Source organism: Mixia osmundae, assembly GCF_000708205.1.
Source record: "Mixia osmundae IAM 14324 unplaced genomic scaffold scaffold_5, whole genome shotgun sequence".
NCBI classification, from domain to species: domain Eukaryota; kingdom Fungi; phylum Basidiomycota; class Mixiomycetes; order Mixiales; family Mixiaceae; genus Mixia; species Mixia osmundae.
Genome location: NW_014575559.1, coordinates 281,257 through 305,192, shown reverse-complemented (window position 1 = coordinate 305,192; position 23,936 = coordinate 281,257). Strand labels below are relative to the sequence as shown.

Sequence of the window (23,936 nt, the reverse complement as noted above, 5' to 3'; positions counted from 1 at the left end):
TATGCATTACCAGCTCGTCAGATCTACCTCTGCTTCGCCGAACACGCTGCTCTTTTTGGCTACAAATCGCTCGTCGCCTTGCGCTGCCACAAGCTCTGGGCTCTGTAGCGTATTGTCATAAAACTCGGGCAGTTGGGATGTCAGATGAAGCAGGATGTGATGGTTGATCTGCGCGAATTCGAGCAAAAAGCCGTCATGTCCTTCTGGCGAGTCAATCTGCGTCCATGTGAGCTAGTCGCAAACGGGCAAGCAAGCATACATACGACGACAAGACGTGCATCCGGTATTTGCTCTGAAATCTCTTGTGCCTCTCGGAGGGTGAAGAGACCGTCTGACGAAATCGCAATGACGAGTGCCTTTGGGGGAATCGTCGATAGCGGCGGCGGATCGCTCGGTCGGTCTCGCTGCACATCGTGCATGTCCATCTTTCGGGTAATATGCACGTAACAATTTGCATCAAAGCGTTGCACAAACTTGTCTCCCTGATAGCGTAGATAGCCTTGCGCAGAGAACACTACAGGAGCGTCGCCGTTGGAACCAGGGCTACCCGGCGCCGGCGCACTGACAGGCAATGGTTGCTCGCGCGTCGTAATCGATTCTGAGGATGAACTTCGTTCTCTGATTCTTGCCCCTCTATGTCCATCGTTGTGAGCAGCCAGCGCTCGTTCTGCCGGTGTACGAGGCACACCCAGATCTGATGAGCTCTCGCGACGGGGCGTGAGATTGTGTTTGCGTCCGAAGCGACTCTCAAAACTATCTCGGCTGCGATACGTGAGCAGCGCAGCCATGCGCGCAGCCGCTAAGCCTGTAATCGGTGGCTGGTCAATCGCGTAGAAGCCATCTTCATATTTTGGATCCGAGTAGATTGATTGTCGCTGAGCTTCGCCCCATGAGATGCCCCAAGCCGAGTGGCGAGCGGATGTCGCTATCGGCACGATATTGCGTACATAGCTCTTCGGCGTGCAGAGAGGCCATTCGAGCACGGCCATGCCGCCCATTGACCCGCCGATGACGGCAGCCACAGACTTGACACCCAGATGATCTAGAATGAGGTGATGCAGTCGAACATCGTCTCTCGTCGTTGTAGGAGGAAACTCGGGACCCCATCTCTGGTTTGTCTCTGGATTCAATGTGACGGGCGAGGCAGAACCATAAGGCGAGCCCAAGACATTGGCGCAAAAGATCATATAGCGAGCGGGATCGAAAGCTAGCCCTGTGCCCATGAGTGGTCCCCACCTGTCGCGCGAAAGACGTAAGTTCGGTCGTCGAGTCACCGTTCCACGACTTGCCAATCTCCCACGTCTGAGCTGCCTGTAAGCGCATGACAGATGACCAGTACATTATCGCCAGCCTTGTTGAGCTGCCCCCAGGTGTTGTAGGCTACTTCCACCTCAGCAAGGACGACGCCAGACTCGAGCGTGAAGCTGTCGACGACGGCGATCGTCTGATCTGGTATTAGCGAACTGAACGGGTTTGCTTCGCTGGATGGCGCCCTGTCCGGGACCCGAACCGTCGATGCTATCTGTCTGCATCAGCCGGGCCGGCAAAAGAAGAGCTAACGCACCTTTCTGCTTGCCTGGCTTCATTGTCTGTCGCTACAGGACACGTCACCAAACTGGTCACGATATTACTTGACGCGCTGCTCCGGCATGACCGCCGCGGCGGCGCAAGGGACCGAATGTTGGGCGGGTGGCCAGGCCCTGATCGAAAATCCGTGATCGAAGTTTTGGAATCCTTGCCCATGCGCACGCCAAAGTGTGCTAAAGAGTCTCGACTTGTCGCCACGTACAGGACGCCCGGTCGCTGACAAGCGAGCCGGTGCTAAGCGAGCCATCTGTTGACTGGTCGCTCCAGCGATCGGACCGCTTCGAACGCTATGGAAGACGCGGTAGGCCAAGCTGCAGAGCTCCGAGGCGACACACGGCCGACCGGCGCTACACGCGATAGCACGCCAACAGAATGGCTTGACTTTGTCGAGCGATACGCCCACGGCAACTACGAACCTGCTCGGCCTCCGCAGAAGCCGGCGTCAGATCTCGCACTCGCCCAGCAGTTAGCCTCTATAGATCTGACACACGCCGAGCCTCGACTAGTAGAGGTCGCGCGAGTGTTAAAGACATACGTTCAGAAGGGCTATCTGCCTGCGCCTAGATCCTCCGACATGCAATCGCGAATGACCGCCATTCAGACGTGCGCTAAGCTCCCTACGGCCAGCGATACAGTATGCTGATGAAAATGCAGCTATGATCTCGACGACCCGGCTCGCAGGTCGTCGATAGACAGATGTGTCAGCATTGCCCAGCGATATTTCAATGTCGATTCAGTCGTCAGTTTCTCAAGCATGCTGACGCTATCGCTACTAACATATCTGAGCAGGCGGTGATGCTGCAGACGCAAAGGGACATACTTGTGCTGGCTGAAGCAAACGCGCCGGTTCCAGCGGGTACCTTTGGGCCGCGTGATTCCATGTTTTGTTCGCATACTGCCTTGCGAAATGACGACGAATTGGTGGTAGTGCATTCTGCAGAGGACTGGCGCTTTGCAAAGAACCCACTGGTCAGAGGCGATGGTAGCGTGCAGCATTATGCAGGCCAGCCAATAAGACTGCGCGTCAGCAAGACTGGCGACGATGATGCCCATGCTGAACTGACAACCGTTGGCAGCTTATGCCTTCTCGAGCACACCACACAGGGCAGCGTCATACGCAACTTGAGCAGCGAAGACAAGGAGTTCTTGCGAGATTTGGCCTACCTTGTCGCTTCTGAGCTCGAACATGGACGCCTGGCACGCGACAGTGCTCGCGCGATAAGCCTCACAGGCCTGCTCAACCCGCCGCCAGCATATCTACCTGCGCGGACTGCCTCTCAATCGGCACCATCCTTGCAACGCCCCGACAGTGCAGAGCATGCCACCTCCGCGGCGATAGATCAGCAGGCAGAGGAAGCTGACATACTGACTCGGTCGGCGACAGACTTGCTGCGCCTGCTGAAAGCTGACGGCGTCGCTATCGTTGACATACGAGGATATCACGTCTCGACCGTCACGCGATCAGGAACTTCTCGCGCGACCTCCGAACTATCACATGATCATCCAGAGTCTAATCCTGCGTCTGCAACAGTCTCATCGCCTTCTGTAGGCCACCACATGCCGATTCTGTCCACTACCGAGGGTTCCAATACCCCGACAACAACCTCACCATCTGGTGCAAGCACGCGCGAGCGGTATCGCGAGCTCACTGCGCCGGATGGGACTACGCTGTCCTGGTTCGAGCCCAAAGCGGGCAAGGCAGATCAAACAAAAAGTAGAAGCCGGTCACTCCCGACGTTGGCACATGCTCAGATAGGCTTGCCGGACGACTGGCTACATTTCGGCAGCCGCGCCGTCGCCCAGGTCTTATTTAAGCACTGCATGGGCGAACAGAACATCGCCTTCAGCCGAGCAGGCAGCGAAAGCCCAGCTGCCGCTTTCGAGCTCGTGCCCGACGTGACAGAGGCTGTCATTGCTTTGCCCCTGTTTGACTCGCGGAAGCAACCACATCTGCTCGTATTAGTAGCGCGCTCAAAGCTAGACAGGCCTTTCGACCAGACAGAAGAAGGCTTTGCTCGTGCCATTGGAGCAATCTGCGTCGCTAATTTCGAGAGGCTCAGGGCGATAGATGCCGTGCAAGGCCAGGCTTTCTTCTTGTCGCAGATCTCTCACGAATTCCGAGTGCCGCTGCATTCAATACTTTGCCAAGTCGAGTGCATGCGCGAAATTTTCGACCCCGATACAGCGATGCAGTCTCACATGCGACAAGAAGTTCTTCAGATGCTCGACTCGGTCGAAGCTGCCGGTCTCACCCTGCGTGATACGCTAGAGGACGTTCTCGAGTATGGCAAGCTTTCGTCGCACCGCAGCACAGTCGCAGATCACGATAAGACGCAAGTCTACCAGACACTTGAGCTCGGGCCAGAACTCTTTGACATTGTGCAGCAAGGGATCGATCGCAAGAAGCATTCGAATTTACTTGCAGAGGGCGAACGAGAGCTACCAAATGTCACTGTCGATGTCGATCCTCGCTTGAGCGCCTTTCACGTCTATCTCAACACGACTGCGTTCAGGCGCATCGTGCTCAATGTGCTCTCGAACGCTTTGAACTTCACTCACACTGGTGAGATCAAGCTGCTCCTGCGAGCGCATGCGCCCGCCGCACCTGCCAGCAGCGCGATCGACCTGACAGTGCAAGACACCGGCAAGGGGATGAGTCAGGAATTCGTCAGCACAAGAGCCTACTTTGAGCCGTTCAAGCAGGAAGATCCCTTCACGTCTGGATCTGGCTTAGGCATGAGCGTTGTCAACAATCTCTTGCAGCGCCTCCACGGCTCCTGCGAGGTCTCTTCGACGCTCGGAATCGGCACAACGGTCAAGCTGCGCATACCTGTCAAATTTGAGAAATTGTCACACTCGGCCAGGGAATCCGACCCTTCTGCGGCAAAGCTCGTGCGCGTCTATACTGGATCCATTGCCGTGCCAATGTCGCTCGGTCTGCCAACAAGCCCCGGACAGCCGTTGACGCCGTCGACTGAAGAGTCTGCCAGTCAAGCTTCCCGCAAGCGCCCGTCACCGAGCGAAGGCTCAAGCAACGGACAGTCCTCGCCCCACAAGGCGGCAAAAAACGCTCGAGCTAGCGCGCTGCGTGTCATGGTCGCAGAGGATAACGCAGTCTCGCGCAACATCCTCGTTTCGCTGTTAAAACGCAACAAAGTCTCTTACGTTGCGGTCGCAGACGGTCTACAAGCCGTGGCTGCATACAAGCAATTTTTGCCTCATCTCTTTTGGGCTGACGTGTATGTTCTTGCTCTCCTCTCACGGTGACACGACTGACCTTCGAATGCAGCAATATGCCAATCAAGACGGGCATCGAGGCTGCTGCGGAGATCCGCGCGTATGAGCGACAAGAGTCCCTTGCGCCTTGCAGAATCGTCGCCATCTCCGGGTCGAATGAGGCCGAATCCTCTCATGCAGGCATGCTCGGCGAGTCTCGATTCGACGAATATCTCATCAAAGGGACGGTTAAGTTGAAGCAGCTCGAAAACAGCTTGCTGGCTCTCAAGGAACAACTCAGCCTGTAGTGCAGACAAGCACAATGACTCTCTGAGCTCTAGTGCAGACGAAAGAGAGTCGTCCGTTGTACAGTAACAGGTGCATATCTATTCACGTGAACAACTGCTTCATGCATTCGGTCGTGGAGGTTTACAGAAACATGGGGTAGCAACATTGCGCGCGCTATCTAAGGCTTATAGCGGTCATTTGGCTTGACGTAGCTAAGGATTGCAGGGTCCGAGTAAGCCCGATTCTCTGGTCGTGAGATTTGAGCTTGATCCTTGGACTGAAGTGGAGGATGAGATGGGTAGGCGTACATCGTCGGCGGTTGCTGATAGTACATGTATGGCTGGTAGGAATCTACCTGATGCGGTGCAAATCCAGGCATGCCACGAGACTCGAGACCGCCTGCATTGTCGATCCGTTGCATTTGCCTTTCGTTGTGGTAATCCACTCCGTAGGGCGGGTAGCGACCTGGTGAAAAGTGTGGCGGCGGCGTATTGACGGGCGAATAGTCAGGCTGAGGGTAGTAATTCGGGAGCTGCATCATGTGAGGCCCTTGCATGATCGGGTAGCCATACATGTCGAAGGCTTGCGGCATGTAGTGCTTCGAGCCATCGTCAGGGTAGTAGTAAGCAGGCCCGTACTGCGCTGGATAGGCCAGAAGCTCCGGAGTTGCTACCGAAAGCCCACCGGGCGTTGACAGGGCACGAGACTCGCCAGAATAATAGGGCTTGCTCGATGTAGACGACTCTCGACGGCCATCGAAGATCCCCTCGTCTGTGCTCAATCGACCTATACGCTTCTCGAGCTCAAGAGTCTCTCGATCGCCACGAGGGACGGCCTGCGCGCTATTCATCTCTTGCTCGTTCTTGTCACCCGCATGGCGGCCTGGATCGGTCTGAATCTGCACGGAGGCGCGGGATGCTGCTCGCGATTGAGGCAAAGCTGCAAAGCAATATAAGCCAGCTTCAATGTGTTGGACGGGGTACATACTTTGGACGGCTACATTGCTCGGTCCAACCGTCGTGAAAGGCTTGCGCGCTGTAGATTGACCCAGGGATACTCGAATTGGTTGCTTCGATGGCGGCGCATTCAACGAAGTAGCGCTTGTTGACTCGTCCTGAAATTTATCATGACGCCAAGGTCCAACGTCGGCCTGGCTGACGGACACAGCGGATCTGACGATACGCAGCTGACTAGGCACAGCAGGCACATTAGTTGGCTGAGCTTTGACTTGCTTGACTTTTGGCGCCTTTGCAACAGGCTTACTCGACTCAGTCGATTGCACTCCAGCTCTTGTCTGTGGAGCCGGCACTGGAACGGGCGCTGGCGTGGAAATTGACTTGTGCACGATAGGTGACGAGGTCCGGGCGGCAGATGATGAGGCGCCTGCATCGGTGGCGTGCTCATCGCGGTAATTGCCGATCGCGCGTAAGGACTCGCTGAGTAGCCTGCCATCGCGGGCAAACTGTCGTCGCGGTGCTGCTTCAGCATGCGGAGATGTCTTGGCGACATCTCCCGCTCGTCGAGCACTACGCTTGGCTTGGGCGGTCGATGGCAGGACAGCGGCCTTTTGCTGTTGAGCTTTGTCTTGGTCTGCAGAAGCGAGTGCAGTCTCGTCTGCCCAGCTCGAACTTGCCAGTTTGCTCAGATTGACGATGGGAAGATCTGCCGAATTGACTTTCGTGACCTCTGAGCCATCGCCATCGGTATCGTCGACGTCTGACGACGAGTGGGCAATCTCGACAGCCTGACGAGGTTTGCGAGCTTTGGATTTGCGTGAGCCTGCATTTGCTGGGGCAGCCGCATCTTGCACCGGGCTTGCGTGAGGGACAGACTCGGATGAGGCTGCGATGCGTTCCTCACGTAGTCGCTGTTTTTTGGCTTGACGCTTGACTCTCTTGCGTTCTTTAGCAGCCGCGAGTGCGGCTAATCTCTCAGGGAACGCTTCTGGCTGCCCATCGTCCTTGACTGGTTGGTGTGCTTCTGGTTTCGAAGAGTTGGCAGCGGCAGGTTCAGGCACGGTCAGAGGCTTTGCAGTGTCATTGTCCGGGTCGAAAGCTGTCACTTTTGCGGGCATCGACGACTGCTGCGTCTCTACGGTCTAGATATTGAAAGATGCGTCTGGCTATCGTTCGTCTGGTCCGATGGCTGCGAGTCACCAGGCCCAGTCAGCGTCCTCGGCCCAGAGGATCAAGTCGATGTTTGCCACTCACCCTGTCCGCTAGCTTGCTCTGCCTCTGTCAGTCTCAATCAAGAGCTGAGATTGCGATGATGCTGATCTGACTGCTCTTGCCACTACTGATCTCTCTCGACTGTCAGCGACAAAATTTTGGCCATGCGAGTCTTCCCCACTTCGGTCACGCGCCGCATTGCCCCACCTCGACGCCCTGTCCAGCCTGAGCGTCCAAGCAGGCTGTGCGATCTTAGCATGTCGAGCAGTGGTGCATACGAGGCCGAACGAGAGCGCCTGATCCGTCTGATCTCAGAGGTACGCCTGGCCTGAACGGAGCAAACGGACACAGCGAGTTGAGACGCGTGCGATGGCAGAACCTGGGACGGACGTTGACGTCGTTCAACACGCTCAATCGCTCTGTCGAAGCCGTCACGCTCGTCGGCAATCAGTTTGAGAGCGTGACAACATTATGGCAACAATTTGAGGACACGATGGCACACCCACTGGCAGACGACGCGACAAAGATGCCCGTTGAACAGCCAAATCTCAAGTCGTCCATCAGATCCCAATCTCAGACTGATCTGACACTGCCGACTGGCGTTGCACCCGGTGGCGGAGAACGCTATCTCAGTTGAAGGCGCGGGTCTGCCTCGCTTGACGAGTGAGGAGGCTACGCGAGAAGCGACACACGGACATCCCAGTGCACTGCTCGCTAGCGTTCCGAGTAGAACTTGGCGCGAGTGCATTTGATCTAGCCAGCCTTTCGAAACATAGCGTGTGCGATGTCGGTTGCATAGCCGTGCAAAGGCGGCATGTCGAGGCAGAATGGCGGTAGCCACGGTGTCATCGCCTCCGCCATCGCTTTTGCAAAATCTTCGTAGGATCGTCCGGGGCGGTTGTCCAAGACGAGCAAGGAGTAAGCATCATGGAACTTGCGCATGAAACGCGCTGTTGTGGCTTCCTCGAGCGTATGCATCATGCCTTTTACGCCCACCTTTGCTTCGACCGTCCACTTTGCAAAGCTGCGCTGACGCATCGACGGACCAGCTCGCACGCGAGTCATCCAGAGCGAATTGACTGTTGGCAGCGTGATCGAGCGAACGGACGGATGTTCACAGACAATCTCGAATTCTCCCGACTTTGCGAGAGACGCTATCATATCGAGCGCATGAGGCGTATCTGCGCTGACCAAGGCATGGAACCATTTGCTGTGCGGCATATAAGCACACGCTACATCTAGGCTGATCTACGTACCGATGCTCGCGCTCTGAGTAGACATACTTGCCAGTCCTAAGCCTGACTCGATCAGTGGTACTGGGTCGTTCGTCGGGCTCGTCGTAAGATGGTAGGCACCAACCCGCTCTGCGCAGCTGTGCCTCCCCCATCATGCCCGAAGTGCGCCGCCACTGGGGAAAGAAGCCGTCGGCAAAGGCGAGTATCGACGTCACTTCGAGCAGCGAGCGGCAGACTTTGCCCAGACAGGTCTCGCACCGATTGAATGCGTAGAAATGCTTGGCTTGTTCGACGGAAAGCATCTCCTTGCTTGCGTAACGCCAGACGAACCCGCCCAAGAGAGAGACGGCTTCACCCGGATCTTGTGGAGCAATCTGACGGGATGGGCTCAATGCATCAACGATCGCATCTCGGAGCAGCTTTGCGTGAATGCCGCCGCTTCCTGCAACCGACAAGGCTTTCGAAAGAGCACGGAGCTGATCGTTTTCGAGCTCATCCCAGAGCACAAAGTCGCGAATCGGGTCTGAGCTCTCCGGAAAGGCCTCTGTGAACCTTTGAGCTGCCAACATCAGCGTTGGCTTGCGAGCGATGAGCTTGCGAAAGATGGCCTGCAGAACGAGCCGACGCGCTGGAGCGACGGTAGGAGAGCAGTCCTGATCGTGCTCGAGCTTGAAGAGGATGATAGTCTGTAGCTGCGCTTTCCTCGATCGGTGCACATCTTCGTAGCAAAAATGGTCTCTCAGGCCCAATTCGAGCTGTTGAGTGACAGTCAGAGCGGCTCTATCGCTCGTGAAGGCGTCTAGTGAGGTCTGTGAGCTTGGCGGAGTAGTGTGAGAACGCCTAGACGAATTCGAGTCATGATCCGAGTCTGAGTCGGCGCTTTCTGAGTCGCTCGGGGCGTCTTCAGGGATTTCGCAGGAAATAGCAACTTCGGCTTGTTGGAGCCAGCCTGCTTGATTCTGCGTCAAGAGGACAGAGTAGGCCTGCTCCTCGAGGATGTGGAGCAAGGCTGTGAGATGTCGTCGCTCGGCTTTGAGTCCATCAAGAAAAGCAACGTGCGACGCGTCGCCGCCTCGACAGAATTGAGCGTGATGATCTTCTCGCCGGGCGATGACCTGCGACGCAAGCGTGTGCTTTCGACGTACATCGTGGGCTTTGTCTTGAAGGGCTTGTAGATCGGACATGCCGCCGACGACGATTGCGAGATCGATGCAGGGTAGCGACATGACGCAGGATGAACCGAGCAAGATCTCATATGTCTTGTAGGCATGAGAAGCGTGCTGTGATACGGTTCAGTTGAGACAGTCGACAGGCTCTCTCGGAAGACTCGATCTACCTTGTAAAGCTTGTAGTACTTCGCTTGTTCCTGATGATGCAGTGTGCACCATGCTGAGTCTGCAATAGCGATCGCGCGACAGGGAATGTATTTCGCGCCCTGAGACTGCACAGCTTCACATTGCTGCATGCTCGACGCGATAGTCGCTCGGCCAGGGGGTCTGACTGCTGCGTGAGAGCAGAGAAGCCACTCGCTCGGTCACCGCTGACTTTGCACGCTAGCTTGAACACAATGCGCCGAGCTTACGTCGCAATGACCGGAAGGCAGATGTGCAATAAAGTTGAAAGTCGAGTGTGATATTAGGGATCGTGCTTTGCTTCTAGGAGGGAATGCCGCGATCAAATTGAGGGTGAGTCGGAACAAGTGCTTGTCTGCCTGCTACCGGACTGTTCGAGGTTCCCGAGATCATCTAGCGAAGAGAGAGGGACAACATGATCGACCGACGACAGGAGGTGACCGCGAGTGGCCTCGACACGCTCAACGCGCCCAAGATGCAAGTGTGGTGTATCCGGTGACTGTTGTATGACATCATGCAGGGGACATTGGAGACTAGTAGACGCCGTTGTAAGACGAAGCGACGAGAGAGCGGGAAGACAGGCACGAGCGTTCTGTTTCGGCACAAGACTGGCTCGTCCCGTCCCATGTGACCTGCCCATGCCCGAATGCCCGCGCAGCCTAATTTGGAGGCGGCATGCCTGTCACCCTTCATAAGTACCATGGAGCTCCTTTCCGTTCTTCGTCGACATGGGCATCATCAAGGACGCCAGTGCGTGCGACTCGATGTGTTCTAGCCCGGCTGATGGCTTCGCCCAGTCTCAAATCTTATCGGGCTCTCAGCGGAGCTCAATGCTGCTCGGAAAGAGCGCAAGGAGCTCAGCAAGGCCGACGGTCGTGCGGCAGCTGATTCATCGATCATCAGTTCGGAAGCACCCGACGCTAAAGTACTAGACGGGGAAAGCGACCTCGATTCTGACAATGAGGCATGGATTCTGGACGAAGCAGCTGGGCAGGCAGACCTACCTAGTGAGTCTTTGCGAGTCGCAATGTGTCCGGACGTGAACAATATCATGTGCTAGATGACGCAGCTGTGCCTCAGACCAGTGCCGAGCTTCAGGCAGGCAAACGCCCTACGGCTGTCCCCGATCTTATCAAGCTTGTCTTGAATTCGCCTGGCCTCTCACCACCTACCTACACGGGAGATGAACAACCTCTGCCTGGGCCCGTCATTCTGCCCCAGCGACGCCCAGGTGCGCGTAACAGAGGCTTCGTCAGAGCGTACGCGCCCGATCTCGCTGCTGCAGGCATCGATGAGGCTACCTTTCTGACTTTTCTGAAGATGTACCAGCACGCACAGCAAGCTTCTCCCATCTACGAGACTGTCGTCATCGGCGGGCTCAGTCCAAGCATCCTGGCCACCGCCGCTTGCACGCTCGCCAATTCAGCAGCTCAAGCCACAAAGGAAGTGACGGGAGGCCGCGGTCAAGGCCAGCAATTCCTGGCGGGGATGAACAAGCACCTCTTCAGGCCACGTGGTCTGTTTGCGCTCGTCATGTGCTTCAAGCCAGGCGCAGGTCACTCGGTTTCGCTGGGACAATTTGATGAAACGACGAGCATAGTCCAGACAGCGATGACTGATCAAGCAGGCTTGTCCACGCCCAAAGCAGTCGCGGGCACAACGGAAGGCGAGATGGCTTTACCCTACGCCGTCCCTCTCGTCTTCCCTGGGGTCGATCAAAAGAGCTCCGAGTCAAAGAAGGCCTTGTCGAACTCCAAAGTCATCGCCAATTACTTTGACAAGCGTGCTCAGGCAAAATACGCTGCCCAGAATCCTGGATCATCTCTCACTCAGCAAAGGCCCTCTTTCGCTTCCCGATTTGGCGATCCGACGCATGCTGCTAATCAAGGAGGCCTAGTCTCACTTGTCTCTGGGGGTCAGCCGCCGATCGTACTGACCTCGCATCCGAGCTGACTGCGATCATGGCAGGCACTATCGGCAAAGGAAAGCGACGCGCCGGGATGCAGAACCTATTCACTGCTGATGGCACACCAGCGACGCAAGCGATGGGTCGTCGCGGCGCCCGTGTCCGCGGCAGAGGCGGTGTGCTTCGTGGACGCATCATCAAGAACAGCGTACTCTATCTGATGGTCACAAATCTGCCCTCGGAGCAAGAGCTTACCACAGCCCAACATGATATCGACCTTGCTGACGAGAAGGACGCGGAAGCCAGCGCTCCAAAATCGGAGATAGTAGTCTGAAGGTCTCCTCAGCCCTTGTCGTCATATCTCGTGTATCCTCGTGTCTCAACGCTTTCCATCCAGTGCGGTCATCTGCTGTGGGTCTATGCATCGTGATCGTCCAAAATCTGCCGCTTGTTCGCGTCTCGTGCGATTTGATAATATCTGATTCGCGCGCACGCGTCCCCCTGGCGAGTTTGGTTTCGACCACCTCCTTATCAGCGCTGTCATGGCTGCGCCCCGGCCGCCGAGCAAGTGGGCAAACCCAGATAACGTCACGCCATGGAGCGGACGACGCGGTGATGACGGCCTGCCGATCGCAGCGAGCATGCAGTCGCTCAAAATAAGTGGCTCTGCTGCCCAAGCTGCTGGCTATCGACCTCCACATACCCAGTCCGGTCACGTGAAGCATTACGATAGTGCAAGTCAGTATGCTCAACCGAATGGCAAGCATTCGCCAGCTGTCGGCCATGATCCTTGGGTGTCTGCTGCGCCCGACCGACGAGCATTTCCCTCACGAGCAGAACAGCGGCAACAGCAGATCCTGGACGAGCAGAAGCGAAGAGCAGAAGAACAGCAACGCCAAAGAGAAGAGGCCGAGGCGAGATATCGGCCCAAGCCGGCACCACCGGCTATACAAGTCCGCTCACCCTCACCTCAGCCATCGCGGGAAGCCCCCGTCGTGCTCGTCTCACGCTCAAAATCATCAGAGGCGGCCCCTCGGAGTATTCTGGCCAATGCGAGCAAGCCTGCCAGTTCGAGCATCCGTTTTGCAGGAGCAGCGGAGTCGAAAGGATTCCGCGAGTGGCAAGGCGGTGCAGCGAAAGGAAAGGCCGGCATCAATGGCAGCGGCAAGTCAGAGATGGATCTCATGAGCTCGCCCAGTCGTGGTGAGCTCAACGGCGACGTCAAAAGGTACAGGCTCTGCAATTGAGATCCAGCGTGGAACTTACGCGCAGTCGATCAGCCTTCGTAGCTTCGCAGTCCAAGCTGAATTTCGGCAGCATGTCCAGAAGAAGGTAAGCTGCCAAGACTTTGTATTGCCGAGACTGACGCTTATCGCAGCTTGACGCGTATCGCAATATTTATCCGATCGAGTACGGAGGCCTGCTCAAAGGCGGCAAAGCTCAATGCGAGGCCTTGGATTCAATCTTGCTCGAGCTGAGGAAGCTACGGGAAGGCATCATCGCGAGCGATAGATGCGATAGCTTCGCAGTCGAAGCGTATGAACTATCAGCACGCTTGTCTATTCTTGCTGCCAACAAGTCACAGTTAGCAAGCTGCTTGCCACATCTTGTCATCAGCCTGCACCCGCGTTATGCGCTTGCCAAGCTATTGGAGACCTCGCGAGGTCTACCTGCTGGTGCGGTGCCCCCGGAGCTACCTGGATTGGAAGATCGCGCTTTGTACGCCTCGCTCTGGCTGCTCTCACAGGCCGTCTCGCGATCACATCACAGCGGCTTCTATGCTTGTCTATCAGAAACCACAAGCAGTGCGCGCAACCAGCTCGCCTCAACGGTACCCGTCCGTACAGTGCCCAGCACGCATGATCACATTAGACTGGCAGTCAGAGCATTTAGAATCATCGCCATCGAACGCAACTGGGCAAGCTATGTGCGGCTCTTGTGTGCTTCGTCTCTCCACGAGCTTCAACGTGCTATCCTTTTCACATGTCTGGATCACATGAGAGATTCGGCCTGGCAAGTGACCACTAAAGCGTACAGAAGTCTGTCGACTAAACAAGAGCTGGCGCAAATGCTTCAACTGGAGCTGGAGGCTTCTGTCCTCGCTGACCCAACTGTCACGGCGACATGCTCAGACGAGAAGCTCAACGACTATCTCACGTCCAGAGGATGGCTTGAATATGTGCAGGGTGACACAGTCTCCTTCAGAACCAAGACCACTTGATTGCTTGCTCTCCTTGGTACATTCTTGCGTGTTGTTGTACATCAGTGAATCGTGGCATAGTCTACTTGCAGCAATAGTCGAGCTACAAACATGCTTCGAGTGCGTTTGCTTCGCGCCTCTCTATGTGCTATGGGTGGCGCGAGCAGTCGTGTCGGGGCTGAAAAGGGCTTCTGCCGAAGTGGGCGTGTCTGACCTCTCTGGAGGTACCTCGGGAAGCGACTGAGCGGGCGACGAGAATCTAGACCGATCAGAGTAAGGAGGCTTGGGGTTGTCTAATGCGCCAACGTTGGTGACGCTTGAGTTGAGGCTCGATGCGACAAAGGCAGACTCGCCAGTGTTGATGCCCTTCTCCGTGGCAGCAGCATCCTTGTCCGTCAAGTCGCTATTGCGGCGATAGTTGCCTCTGCCCCGAATGCCTCGGTACATCGCCGCGATAAGTCCTATCATGATCGACAGGAAAAGGATGAGCACGAAGATACTCTGAATGACGATGATGACGATGCCGATGACGACCTTGGGAATCGCCTTGACGTTTGTCGAGTCGAGGAAAGCAATCTGAAGTGCGTACGTAACAACGCGGGAAAACTGCAAGAATGCGGCGAGTACGTTCGCTCCCTTGGTCGCGTATGGCCTGTGCCAGACTGTAGCGATGAAGAGCAAGCTCTCGACGACAATGAGGCCGACCACTTGGCGAGTTGGATAGCCTTGCGCAAACGAGATGAAGCAGGCTTCTATGAACGTGACGAGGATGATTGGGATGAAGTAATAGAATGCGTCTGGCTTAAATTGCGTGAAGAGCGAACTTGTGCGGTAGGTAAACTTTTCGCTATCGTACAGGTGATCAATGCCGTCTTCGTGTCGCTTGGCGGCCTTGAGAAGCTTGATACTGACCAAGAGAATGATGAACGTCATACTGACCCAGCTAAGGGTGCCCAGCAATGCAGAAGCCCAGCCTGTCGTGGACTCGACAATGTAGCCATAGAATGCGAACGTAACAATGGGCGGATAGGCAATCAACAACTGAAGAAGCATGTTAGCAGTAGACGAGTGCAACACGAGACTGCACGCACGATTCTGAATGAATTCGTGGCCATGAAGTAATGCCGCCTGCGCTTCAGCTCGTCGATCCAGAGCTGATTGCGCGTCTGCCGTCGGAGCTGCCTGCGTAAATAGAGCGCAAAGATAGCGTAGACGAGAGCAAGCAAGACGATCATGATGCAGAGGAGCAGCAGGACGTTGATGAAAGCCGTCATGAAGACGTTGCCAAAGGGAATGCCTAGCAGTTCTGAATAGGTGGATATGCCGATTGTGATGTTTGGCGATCCGACACCACCGATGACCGGTACATTGGTGGTTGCATAATTTGTGTATGCGAAGGAAGGCTTCGTCACCTTTGAGGCATATGACACGAGTGAGGAGCTACTCGTCAGGCCCGCTTGTCTTGTCATGTTTGCGAATTGCTCGGGCGCAGCGGGCATCGCACTTCGCCTGGTCAGAGCTGCTATCGCGTCAAGCGCTGAACTGTTATCGGTCGTGTCACCGCCTGTTCGACCTCTTAGGCGATCGAGCGATCGTGTGATAGGCCCGATTCTGATCAGAAATGTCGACCAGGCATAGTTGAGTGTGTAAGATCGAAAGACCTTGGGCGCTGTGACAGATAGCATGCCACTGAACGCAATGTGCTGATAATAGCTCAACAGAAGAACCAGTCTCCATTCCGGCGTGCTATGCCTTTTGTGGGCTTCTGAAAGGAGCTGCGGCCAGAGCGTGTGCAAGATGGTGGAAGCAAAGGCGATGAGAGCGATGGCTGCAACGCCCCACTGGACCGCAGTGAGATAGGTCGTCTTGCCGTTGCTGAGCGCTGCTTGTATGCAGGCTTCCTCTGCGCCTGTATCGATGGACGTAAGTCTGAGGGTTGCCACCGCTTCCAGATCGGGAACAATGTAGGCAATGCCAGGTATCTTGCTGGTGAAAGTGCTCGGGATGGCTAGGGAGGTCGCGCCATCGAAGCGGTATGTCGGCAGCGGACAGAGGAAGCCGTCGAGCACGCTACATAGATCGACGTTAAGATTGACCACCTGCGGATGATGTCAGCTTAAAGGCAGCAAGAGCGGTCGGTCTTGGCTCACCGATAAGTCGTATGCCTGCAACGAGAGATTGAGGGTGGCGTACAAATTTTGCTGTACTGATTGGGCCCGGATGGCGAAGGAGATCAAGGAGCTCTTGTCGACATACTGAAGTCCAAAAGTGTCCACAAAGATGGCCTCAGGGGCAGCACAGTAGGACACTGAGGAGGTGTAGATCTGGGAGGTCGCTCTGACTGCAGGCACGGTGGCAGATCCTGCCAAGAAGCCGCAGAGCAGCCTTGTGACCGTTCGTCTCCTGCTTTCCATCCTGTCGAGGCTCAAATGCGTGTCCTTGAGTAGCGATGGCTCAGTTTGGCAGTACAGACGATGGACAGGCTAGCGAGCGCGGTGGAAAGCGCTATCTGGCCTGTGTCGACTGCTGACTTGGGCAAGAGTCAAAGCGAGGGTGACACGCACGGACACTCGCTGAAGCGCCTCGGATCGAGGGATAGTGAGCAGAGGCGGAAAAGTCGGAGATGATCCGACTGCGAAGAAATCGTGTGCCTCTGCTGCGTCAAAGGGAACCGACGAGCTCCTATCTCTGACAATGTGCTTGCAAAAGCGATTTCCAGCCCTGCAACGGACGCCTCCGTCCCAAAGACTGCCGTAGCCGCGTAGAATGGCGAGTCTAAGGTGAGACGGTCCCGCCAGTCTCTGGCCACTCTCGTCTGATCTCCTCCCAATCTGTCATCGACATCTCGGATTTTACGCGCCGTTCGCAGTCTTGGCTGCCAAATTGATCGACATGCGCGTCATCGACTTCGTTCGCGACATGTGGCAAGCCCTCACATGCAAGCCCATTCTCTGAGGAGCCTTTGTCGGACAGCGCAAGCAGCCGAACGGATCAGCTTCCTCAACCGTCAGATCAGCCCTTCACCTATCTCACATAGAGGCTTCAGCAGATCTTCCGTCAAGATGGCAGCCCCTCCAGAGACCAAAGGCACCAAGCTGAACCACACCATGCTCAGAGTAAAGGCAAGTCGTTCAGTACTGGATCCGGAGCGCTGTTCATGGTGTATCACAGGACCCCAAGAAGTCGCTCGATTTTTACCAGAACACGATTGGGATGAGCTTGATCGACACACACGAAGCCGACTCGTTCACGCTCTATTTCTTGGCATTCGATAGCGCAGAGACTGCCGGTCTCAAGCGTAACCAGCGCGAGGGCATCCTCGAGCTCACTCACAATCATGGCTCGGAGAGCGACGACAAGGTCAAGTACCACAATGGTAACGATGAGCCTCAAGGGTTCGGACATATTTGCATTTCAGGTGAGCCGCCCGCGTAGCTCATCAACGCATGCCGACGCTAAGGCGCGAGACAGTGCCAAACCTACAGGAAGCATGCGATCGCTTCGAGAAGCTCGGTGTGGAGTTCAAGAAGGTACGTGCCCTGCTCATATCAGCCCGCAATGCTGAGGAACCGCAATGACGATAGAAACCGAGCGAAGGCAAGATGCGCAACATTGCCTTCCTTTACGATCCGGACCACTACTGGATCGAGGTCATCGCGCACTAAGCCGATGATGGAAAATGCCTACTCGGATATGAACGAGCTGGCTTGAGCAAAATCGAGATGAGTCTGCAAGGCAAGTTCAAATTGGCAAGAATGCAAATGTGATGTGGGCGAATGCATTGCGATTCAATCACTCTTCCTCCTCGCTTTCCTCCTGCTCCTGCAGGAACTTGATGAGTGGCTCGGAAGCGGTGAGGAAATGCTGTCTGCCTGCAGGCTTGGACCCCTTGCTATGCCAGTATAGGATCGCATTGTCGGAGAGCACATCGGCAGCATAGAGCATCTTGAGCGCACGGGGAAAGACAGCCATGGCTTTTGTCTGCTCATAGCACCATCCCTGGATGGTATTGATCAATCCGACCTGAGCACGTGCAGACGAGGCGTAAGGCTCGAGCAAAGGCACGATGTCCTTGATCTCCTTCAGAGCTGTCTCACAAGCTTGCTGAGCTGAAGCGGCAGCATCGACGTCCGAAAGCAAGTTTGTCCAGATCGTCGCTAGAAAATCGACGTCCGAGACTGCTTCTGATTTGAATTGCTCTTTGAGGTATGTAGCGATCTAGGTACAGTGGGGTCAGCCAACGCTCGCATAAGAACCTGCTGGCTCAGCGGACCTCCTCGTGCGATTCTTCGTTGGCGACCATCGTGCGAAGATGTTCGGCCATCTCCTCGCGAATGCCTGCGCTACGCTGCTTCTGGTAGAACTCCCACACTTTGTCGAGGTTCTCCTTCTTGAAGTGCTCGGCAGCAAACGCCATCGTGCGCTTGTTGGGCGGGAAGAACAAGATGAGGTCCGCCACGCCACCACGACGAAGAGAAGAACCGAGATGGTCGATCGTTTCTGCGGTGAGATAGGTGCGAATGTAAGTCGTGATAAAGGCTAGCGAGACGCCGTCTTTGACGACGTGGTCCTTCTTGAGCGATGCGAGCACGCTGGCGCTTCCGACCAGACCGCCAGAGACGAGCAAGGCAGTGGCGACGGCCATCTTATCCTGATTGGGATGCGTGCCAGCAGGGGCCTTGGGATCTTCGAATTTGTTCACATATCTGTCGCGAGATTAGCTGAGACACAAGCGAGCGAGCAGAGCAACGAACTGAAGAATGTTGGTCAAGGTTGTTTCCTCGAATGTCTTTTGAAGGTACTTGTAGCGTCTGATGAGCTTGTGGAAGACCTCGACGACCTTTCTGATATCCGCAAGCTCGGCAGTGGGCGCGCCAATGATCGAGACGGGACACTGCGGTGCGTCATCCTGGATGTAATTGCCACCTATCATATGGCACACCGATGAGCCATCGTCTCAGCTGGGCCGAGCAGCGACGAACCCGGTGCGAGCAATCTGCCGACACAGAGTAGCTGGAAGAGCTGATCCTCGTACTTGCGATACTCGAGCGTGTTCCCGAGCGTGTCTAGCTCCTTTGCATAGCCATCAAAGTCACCCTGGGGGACTGCTTCGAGTGACTTGACGAGCGAATCGCGAAAGACTGGTTCGCCACCGCTGGTCAGCTCCTCTTGCGCGTTGCCCTCCAACGCGTGACAAGCTTACCGTTGGGCTCAAACTTGGCCTGTGCTTTGGCTACTCCTTTTCTGCACGTCGCGAGCATCTATCAGAGAAGGGATTCCCGTTCTGACGATGAAGCTGAGCGTACCTCTGCTTAGTTTTTGCGCCTGCGAGACTTGGCTTGGGAACGGTTGTCGACATGCACGCTCGAAAGGTACGGCGTGACTCTGTAAGGAGATCGGACAGCTCGAGATCAGCAATGCGCTGCGTCGTCTGCGTGGACGCTTGCCTCTTTGTGTTCGGTCTGCTCAGCTTTTTGGCGTCCAAGGGCGGGATGATGGCAAAGTGACTTTACGCGACTCGCAGGCTGAAATTTTTATCGAGTCTCCCAGTCAGCGAGCGAGTCACAGGGTTCTACTGCTGCCAAGCGCATGTACGTCCCCATGCCCCGCACTGAACAGCATAGCTCGTGACTGATCCCCCTGCGCAGGTTTGACGACTTTGTCTCGCAAGATTATCTGAGTGATTGCATCTGGAAGAGCTCATTCGCTTGATTTATCGACTCGTCAGCCGACTAAACACCTCGCAATATGCTCAGCTTGTTGCGCACGTCTTCTTGTGCTACCCGAAGGACGCTAGCCGCTCCTTCTTGGCGCGCTCGCCGTAGCTTAGCCACCGTCACCAACGATTTGACTTTCCAACCTCGAGCGAACAATCAGACGGTCGTCTCGACAGACGGTCAGCCGGCTAGCCTGCACCTCAAGACAGGTCAGAGCTTCCATGGCAAATCCTTTGGCGCGCCCAAGTCTGCCTTTGGGGAGACCGTCTTCAGCACAAGTATCACGTATGCGTGCCTTTGCCATAAATTTCCAATACAGGCTGACAGGGAAGGCTACAGATCCTATACAGAGTCGATGACGGACCCGTCCTACCGTGCTCAACTGCTCGTCTTCACCACGCCGCTCATCGGCAACTATGGCGTGCCCAAGAATGTCGCGCCCAGTCACGATAGGGGCCCGAACATGCTCCTCGAAGCACCGGGCGTACAGTGCGCAGGCGTCATCGTCGCCGATCTGGCGCTCAAGTACTCGCACTACCAAGCAGTAGAGAGCTTGTCCGAGTGGTGCCTTCGCTGGGGCGTACCCGGCATCACCGGCGTCGATACTCGCGCAATCACTTGCTTGCTACGTGATCAAGGTACCACGCTCGGTCAGCTAGCGATCGGCGCAGACAGTCACATCCCTCCTGCTAGTCCGGAGGATTTCTGGGACCCCGCAAAGGAGAATCTGGTCGCCCAGGTCTCGACTCGAGAGGCCTACACGCTCAATCCAGAGGGCGACGTCCATATTGCTCTGCTTGATTATGGCGCCAAGGCCAATATTGCTCGCTCGCTCGTCAAGAGGGGCGCCAAAGTCACTGTCTTGCCTTGGAACACCGACGTGTGGGCCATCAAGGATCAGTTCGATGGTCTCTTCCTCTCCAACGGTCCGGGCGATCCCGGTCACTGCATGGAATCTGTGCATCACGTCCGCAAGATGATCCAAGATTGGAACAAGCCCATTTTTGGCATCTGCATGGGCAACCAGGTGCGTCTCCTGGTCTACTGCCTGACCATAGCTAACTGCTTTGACCATAGATCATTGGATTGTCTGCCGGTCTCGAAGCCTACCGCATGCGATTTGGCAGTCAGTCTACTGGCTTTTCTATACTATGCATCACACTGACCGCGAAACAGATCGAGGACACAATCAGCCCGCGCTCGCACTGGCCAATCATCGCAGCATCAAAGCCGGACGCATCTACGTGACATCTCAGAATCATCGTGAGTACCTTGCGCTTCCGCTCAAACTGTAAGCTGACGAGAGCCATATCAGAATACGCTCTCAGGCTCGTAGATCCCTTCCCAGATGGCTGGGAGCCATGGTTCATCAATGCCAATGGTGCGCTCACTGTCCAATACAAGGCATCCGCTGATATCGCAGCAGATTCTTCGGTGGAAGGCGTGCGATCAAAGGACGGCCGAGTTGCTTGCGTCCAGTTCCATCCTGAATCAGCAGGCGGTCCTCTAGACACGATCGAGATGTTCACCGACTTTTTGACCGATTGCCGAGCTGCCAAGTCGGCCTCTGGTCAGCCTGCGCTCAAATCTCGTTCATCTCGCGCCGCACAAGCGTCGTTGTAAACCCTCCATGCAGTCTAGACTATGATCCCGTACATGTTTCTATCAGAAACCGCCCTTCGCAAAGTATTGATCGCACACGGCGGTGATGGTATGCCTTCTGTTTTCCGCTTCGAGGAAGACAAGCGAGCGATCGGAATAGAAGACCTCGTCGTCGACTTCCTCCTGCTTGCGAGGTAAGCAGTGAGTGAACGTCCAGTCTGGCTTTGCGCCGCCTCGTTTGGCCAGATCCATAGTAATCTGGAAGCCTGCGAAATCTTTCAATCGTTTCGCTTTCTCGGCTTCTTGTCCCATTGAGATCCTACCGAGCTTGCCTGTGAGTCATGCACAGCGAGATCAAACAGGGGACTGACCAAGTGTCAGTGACGAGCACATCTGCATCTTTCACTGCCTCTTCGGGACTGTGCGTATGGAGTAATTTGCCATCGCCAGACTCTTTCCGCAATCCTTCCGTTGCAGTATCGAGCACGAATTGATCTAGCGGGTATCCCTCTGGCGTGGCTATATTGAGATCGATGCCGATACGCTGGAAGGATACAATCATATCGTTCAGGATGTTATTGGAATCGCCAACCCAGGCTACTTTGAGTCCCTTGAGCTTGCTCAGTGAAGTGTCTTTGGGCGAGTATGTCTCGAGTAATGCTAGGAGATGGGCCAGAATCTGCGTAGGATGGTAGAGATGCGATAGCGCGTTGATGACGGGTACGCTCGAGTACTTTGCTAGCGTCTGCACACATCCTCAGAGCCGTCGTGCGCGCAAGGTAGGCTATGACTCACTTCGACTTCCGAGTGGTCATTGACGCGCGCAATGATGCCATCTGTCATGCTCGAGATGACCTTTGCAGAATCCAGCAAGCTTTCGTTGACGCCGAGCTGGATGTCTGACGAGCCCAAGAACATGGGATGTCCTCCTGTGCAGAGCAAGATGTGTCAGCTCAAACGATGATGTCGTCGTCATGGCGCGCACCCAAAGAAGCGATACTGCTTTCTGACGCGACACGAGTACGGGTCGATCGTTTGGAGAAGAGCATGGCAATCGTCTTGTTGGCCAGACTAAGTTCTTGTGACTGAGGCCCGACGGAGCGAGCAGCTTTTGCTCTGGCGCTCTTGTAATCTGCTGCGCTCGTCAAGAGCTGCTGCATCTGTGGGACGCTCAGGTCGGCCGTGCTCATCAGGTGCTGCGTCGACGTTCGAGAAGAAGTTGCAAAGGTGCGACATTGTACGGCCCGCAAGGCGGTCAGTGTGCGCATCTTCATGGTTTGCTCTTCGGCTGCTTTGACGCGCTTTTGCTTTTGCCAAGTCAAAGGCAAAATTGCAGCTGCCCCATTCGCGCATCCTTTTGTTCGCGCTCATGCCACGGTCGAGGGGACATTCAGCAGCGGTGAATTATCTGAAATATTGCATATTTACATCAAGCTAATCCGCAGGCGGCAAGCGCTGTCGTGTCCAAAGTGTTCCCCTTGATCCTGTCTTGCTCTGCCTGCTTGGCATACATAGACTTCGTTGCCGGCAAAAGCTTGCTCCCCAGGGTAGCCGGTGCGAACCGCCAGAGATGAGCATTGCGAGGGCCGGTCCAGTATTGATATCACCAGACGATAAAGAACGGCCATGGCGGAAAGTCTGGTTCGGCTTGCCTGTCGAGGCAGGTGCCCACAAAGGGCACATCCCTGTCAAAGGAGTAGGTCTGCTGGATATGCTTTGTGACCTTGTCAAAGATCTCTTTGACATCTCTCTCGGGCACAGAACGGATATTGTCTGCGCTCAAGGTGACGACCTCTTCCTTGAAGTGTTCGTTGAGCGTTGGCAGCCAAGTATCGAGTAGTGCGAGAAAGTCGCGTTGGTTCCATTGCTTCTCGCCATTGATCAACTGCTTCGTGAGCGATAGCAATCCTTCGATACCTGGTAAGATGTGACGGTGGGCGTCGACGTTTGACGCCATCTGGGGCTTCTCCAGCTTCTCCTCGCTCAAAGAAAGGTCAACAGTCAGTCGAGTCTGAAGGCACCAGCAGGGTCTCTCACAGTTGCGGGAAAATGAGCGACTCTTCCAGCTTGTGGTGGTGCTCGAGTGCTTCCGCCCAGAGCTCGACGTAACAGAACCAGTCCCGCTTGTCTTTGTCGGACATGCTGTCAACCTTGCGCGACCAATAGACGATCGTGTTGAGCGAGCGAATGAAAGCGTTGTGGACCAAGCTTATGTCGATAGCCGGATTCTCATAGGTCTTACGCCAATCTCCCTCGGCCTTGGGCAGCAAGTGAAACGGCGCCGCAAAGGCGTCATCACTGACAGGGCTTGACATTCTGCTAGCTGCTAGTCTGTGATGTAGCGCACACCCCTCGGTCTCTCAAGGTGTTGGAGAATCATCGTAGAGGAAACCGCATGATCGCATGCTCAGCTCCGTGGAGGTGGCAGCAGCTGCGCATCCCGAGAGATATCGAAGCTGGGATAGTTTACGCGCACGCTTGTCGGTCACATGGCCGACTATGATTAGCTCGCGATTACCGCTGCGTCGCGAGCACTGGTACTCTTTGGCGCAGCGGGTGCTGTACGGGCACGGATGCACGCATAGCTTCGTCTCGTCAGTTTCTGGAGGACTGATCACGTGTTAAGTGTTAGGGATAAAGGGTACTAATGATTACAATGCATCTC

The 23,936-nt window shown here is 55.5% G+C and overlaps 14 protein-coding genes across 14 annotated transcripts; 7 read left to right on the top strand and 7 right to left on the bottom strand.

Moving 5' to 3' along the window:
• Positions 1–6: 6 nt before the first annotated feature.
• Positions 7–1,591, bottom strand: L969DRAFT_103257 (uncharacterized protein; the record flags this gene model as incomplete). Its single annotated transcript, XM_014712453.1, has 4 exons — positions 1,571–1,591; positions 1,290–1,524; positions 264–1,236; positions 7–216 (listed from the first exon to the last, which is right to left on the bottom strand). The coding sequence occupies exons 1-4, from the start codon at positions 1,584–1,586 to the stop codon at positions 7–9; spliced, it is 1,434 nt and encodes a 477-aa protein (XP_014567939.1). The 5' UTR covers positions 1,587–1,591.
• A 164-nt stretch (positions 1,592–1,755) lies between these two features.
• On the top strand, positions 1,756–5,228 carry L969DRAFT_74384 (uncharacterized protein). Its single transcript, XM_014712452.1, has 4 exons — positions 1,756–2,190; positions 2,242–2,326; positions 2,377–4,826; positions 4,877–5,228. The coding sequence occupies exons 1-4, from the start codon at positions 1,877–1,879 to the stop codon at positions 5,109–5,111; spliced, it is 3,084 nt and encodes a 1,027-aa protein (XP_014567938.1). The 5' UTR covers positions 1,756–1,876; the 3' UTR covers positions 5,112–5,228.
• On the bottom strand, positions 5,177–7,418 carry L969DRAFT_74383 (uncharacterized protein). Its single transcript, XM_014712451.1, has 3 exons — positions 7,302–7,418; positions 6,079–7,236; positions 5,177–6,030 (listed from the first exon to the last, which is right to left on the bottom strand). The coding sequence occupies exons 2-3, from the start codon at positions 7,163–7,165 to the stop codon at positions 5,270–5,272; spliced, it is 1,848 nt and encodes a 615-aa protein (XP_014567937.1). The 5' UTR covers positions 7,166–7,236; positions 7,302–7,418; the 3' UTR covers positions 5,177–5,269.
• Positions 7,419–7,466: 48 nt separating this feature from the next.
• Positions 7,467–8,396, top strand: L969DRAFT_23770 (uncharacterized protein). The gene is made up of 2 exons (XM_014712294.1): positions 7,467–7,576; positions 7,636–8,396. Exons 1-2 carry the CDS (start codon positions 7,517–7,519, stop codon positions 7,894–7,896), a joined length of 321 nt encoding a protein of 106 aa, XP_014567780.1. The 5' UTR covers positions 7,467–7,516; the 3' UTR covers positions 7,897–8,396.
• Positions 7,918–9,959, bottom strand: L969DRAFT_61887 (uncharacterized protein; the record flags this gene model as incomplete). The annotated part of the gene is made up of 3 exons (XM_014712450.1): positions 7,918–8,469; positions 8,516–9,774; positions 9,831–9,959. 3 exons carry the CDS (start codon positions 9,957–9,959, stop codon positions 8,013–8,015), a joined length of 1,845 nt encoding a protein of 614 aa, XP_014567936.1. The 3' UTR covers positions 7,918–8,012.
• A 615-nt stretch (positions 9,960–10,574) lies between these two features.
• Positions 10,575–12,086, top strand: L969DRAFT_17243 (uncharacterized protein; the record flags this gene model as incomplete). The annotated part of the gene is made up of 4 exons (XM_014712243.1): positions 10,575–10,596; positions 10,644–10,853; positions 10,907–11,761; positions 11,815–12,086. 4 exons carry the CDS (start codon positions 10,575–10,577, stop codon positions 12,084–12,086), a joined length of 1,359 nt encoding a protein of 452 aa, XP_014567729.1.
• A 208-nt stretch (positions 12,087–12,294) lies between these two features.
• On the top strand, positions 12,295–13,973 carry L969DRAFT_48531 (uncharacterized protein; the record flags this gene model as incomplete). Its single annotated transcript, XM_014712449.1, has 3 exons — positions 12,295–12,980; positions 13,033–13,084; positions 13,131–13,973. 3 exons carry the CDS (start codon positions 12,295–12,297, stop codon positions 13,971–13,973), a joined length of 1,581 nt encoding a protein of 526 aa, XP_014567935.1.
• Positions 13,974–14,093: 120 nt separating this feature from the next.
• L969DRAFT_48524 (uncharacterized protein) lies at positions 14,094–16,366 on the bottom strand (the record flags this gene model as incomplete). Its single annotated transcript, XM_014712448.1, has 3 exons — positions 14,094–14,993; positions 15,044–16,051; positions 16,103–16,366. The coding sequence occupies 3 exons, from the start codon at positions 16,364–16,366 to the stop codon at positions 14,094–14,096; spliced, it is 2,172 nt and encodes a 723-aa protein (XP_014567934.1).
• A 522-nt stretch (positions 16,367–16,888) lies between these two features.
• Positions 16,889–17,617, top strand: L969DRAFT_48905 (uncharacterized protein; the record flags this gene model as incomplete). The annotated part of the gene is made up of 4 exons (XM_014712447.1): positions 16,889–17,086; positions 17,124–17,370; positions 17,424–17,482; positions 17,537–17,617. 4 exons carry the CDS (start codon positions 16,889–16,891, stop codon positions 17,615–17,617), a joined length of 585 nt encoding a protein of 194 aa, XP_014567933.1.
• Positions 17,551–19,258, bottom strand: L969DRAFT_438828 (uncharacterized protein). Its single transcript, XM_014712446.1, has 5 exons — positions 19,156–19,258; positions 18,935–19,093; positions 18,707–18,878; positions 18,226–18,658; positions 17,551–18,170 (listed from the first exon to the last, which is right to left on the bottom strand). Exons 1-5 carry the CDS (start codon positions 19,211–19,213, stop codon positions 17,745–17,747), a joined length of 1,248 nt encoding a protein of 415 aa, XP_014567932.1. The 5' UTR covers positions 19,214–19,258; the 3' UTR covers positions 17,551–17,744.
• Positions 19,259–19,700: 442 nt separating this feature from the next.
• L969DRAFT_49010 (uncharacterized protein) lies at positions 19,701–21,292 on the top strand (the record flags this gene model as incomplete). Its single annotated transcript, XM_014712445.1, has 6 exons — positions 19,701–19,954; positions 20,009–20,696; positions 20,747–20,795; positions 20,846–20,932; positions 20,985–21,050; positions 21,093–21,292. 6 exons carry the CDS (start codon positions 19,701–19,703, stop codon positions 21,290–21,292), a joined length of 1,344 nt encoding a protein of 447 aa, XP_014567931.1.
• Positions 21,293–21,334: 42 nt separating this feature from the next.
• L969DRAFT_94387 (uncharacterized protein) lies at positions 21,335–22,545 on the bottom strand (the record flags this gene model as incomplete). The annotated part of the gene is made up of 4 exons (XM_014712444.1): positions 21,335–21,590; positions 21,643–22,016; positions 22,067–22,200; positions 22,257–22,545. The coding sequence occupies 4 exons, from the start codon at positions 22,543–22,545 to the stop codon at positions 21,335–21,337; spliced, it is 1,053 nt and encodes a 350-aa protein (XP_014567930.1).
• Positions 22,546–22,640: 95 nt separating this feature from the next.
• Positions 22,641–22,845, top strand: L969DRAFT_74361 (uncharacterized protein; the record flags this gene model as incomplete). Its single annotated transcript, XM_014712443.1, has 2 exons — positions 22,641–22,670; positions 22,717–22,845. The coding sequence occupies 2 exons, from the start codon at positions 22,641–22,643 to the stop codon at positions 22,843–22,845; spliced, it is 159 nt and encodes a 52-aa protein (XP_014567929.1).
• Positions 22,846–22,874: 29 nt separating this feature from the next.
• L969DRAFT_17236 (uncharacterized protein) lies at positions 22,875–23,586 on the bottom strand (the record flags this gene model as incomplete). Its single annotated transcript, XM_014712242.1, has 2 exons — positions 22,875–23,253; positions 23,309–23,586. The coding sequence occupies 2 exons, from the start codon at positions 23,584–23,586 to the stop codon at positions 22,875–22,877; spliced, it is 657 nt and encodes a 218-aa protein (XP_014567728.1).
• Between the last annotated feature and the right edge of the window lie 350 nt (positions 23,587–23,936).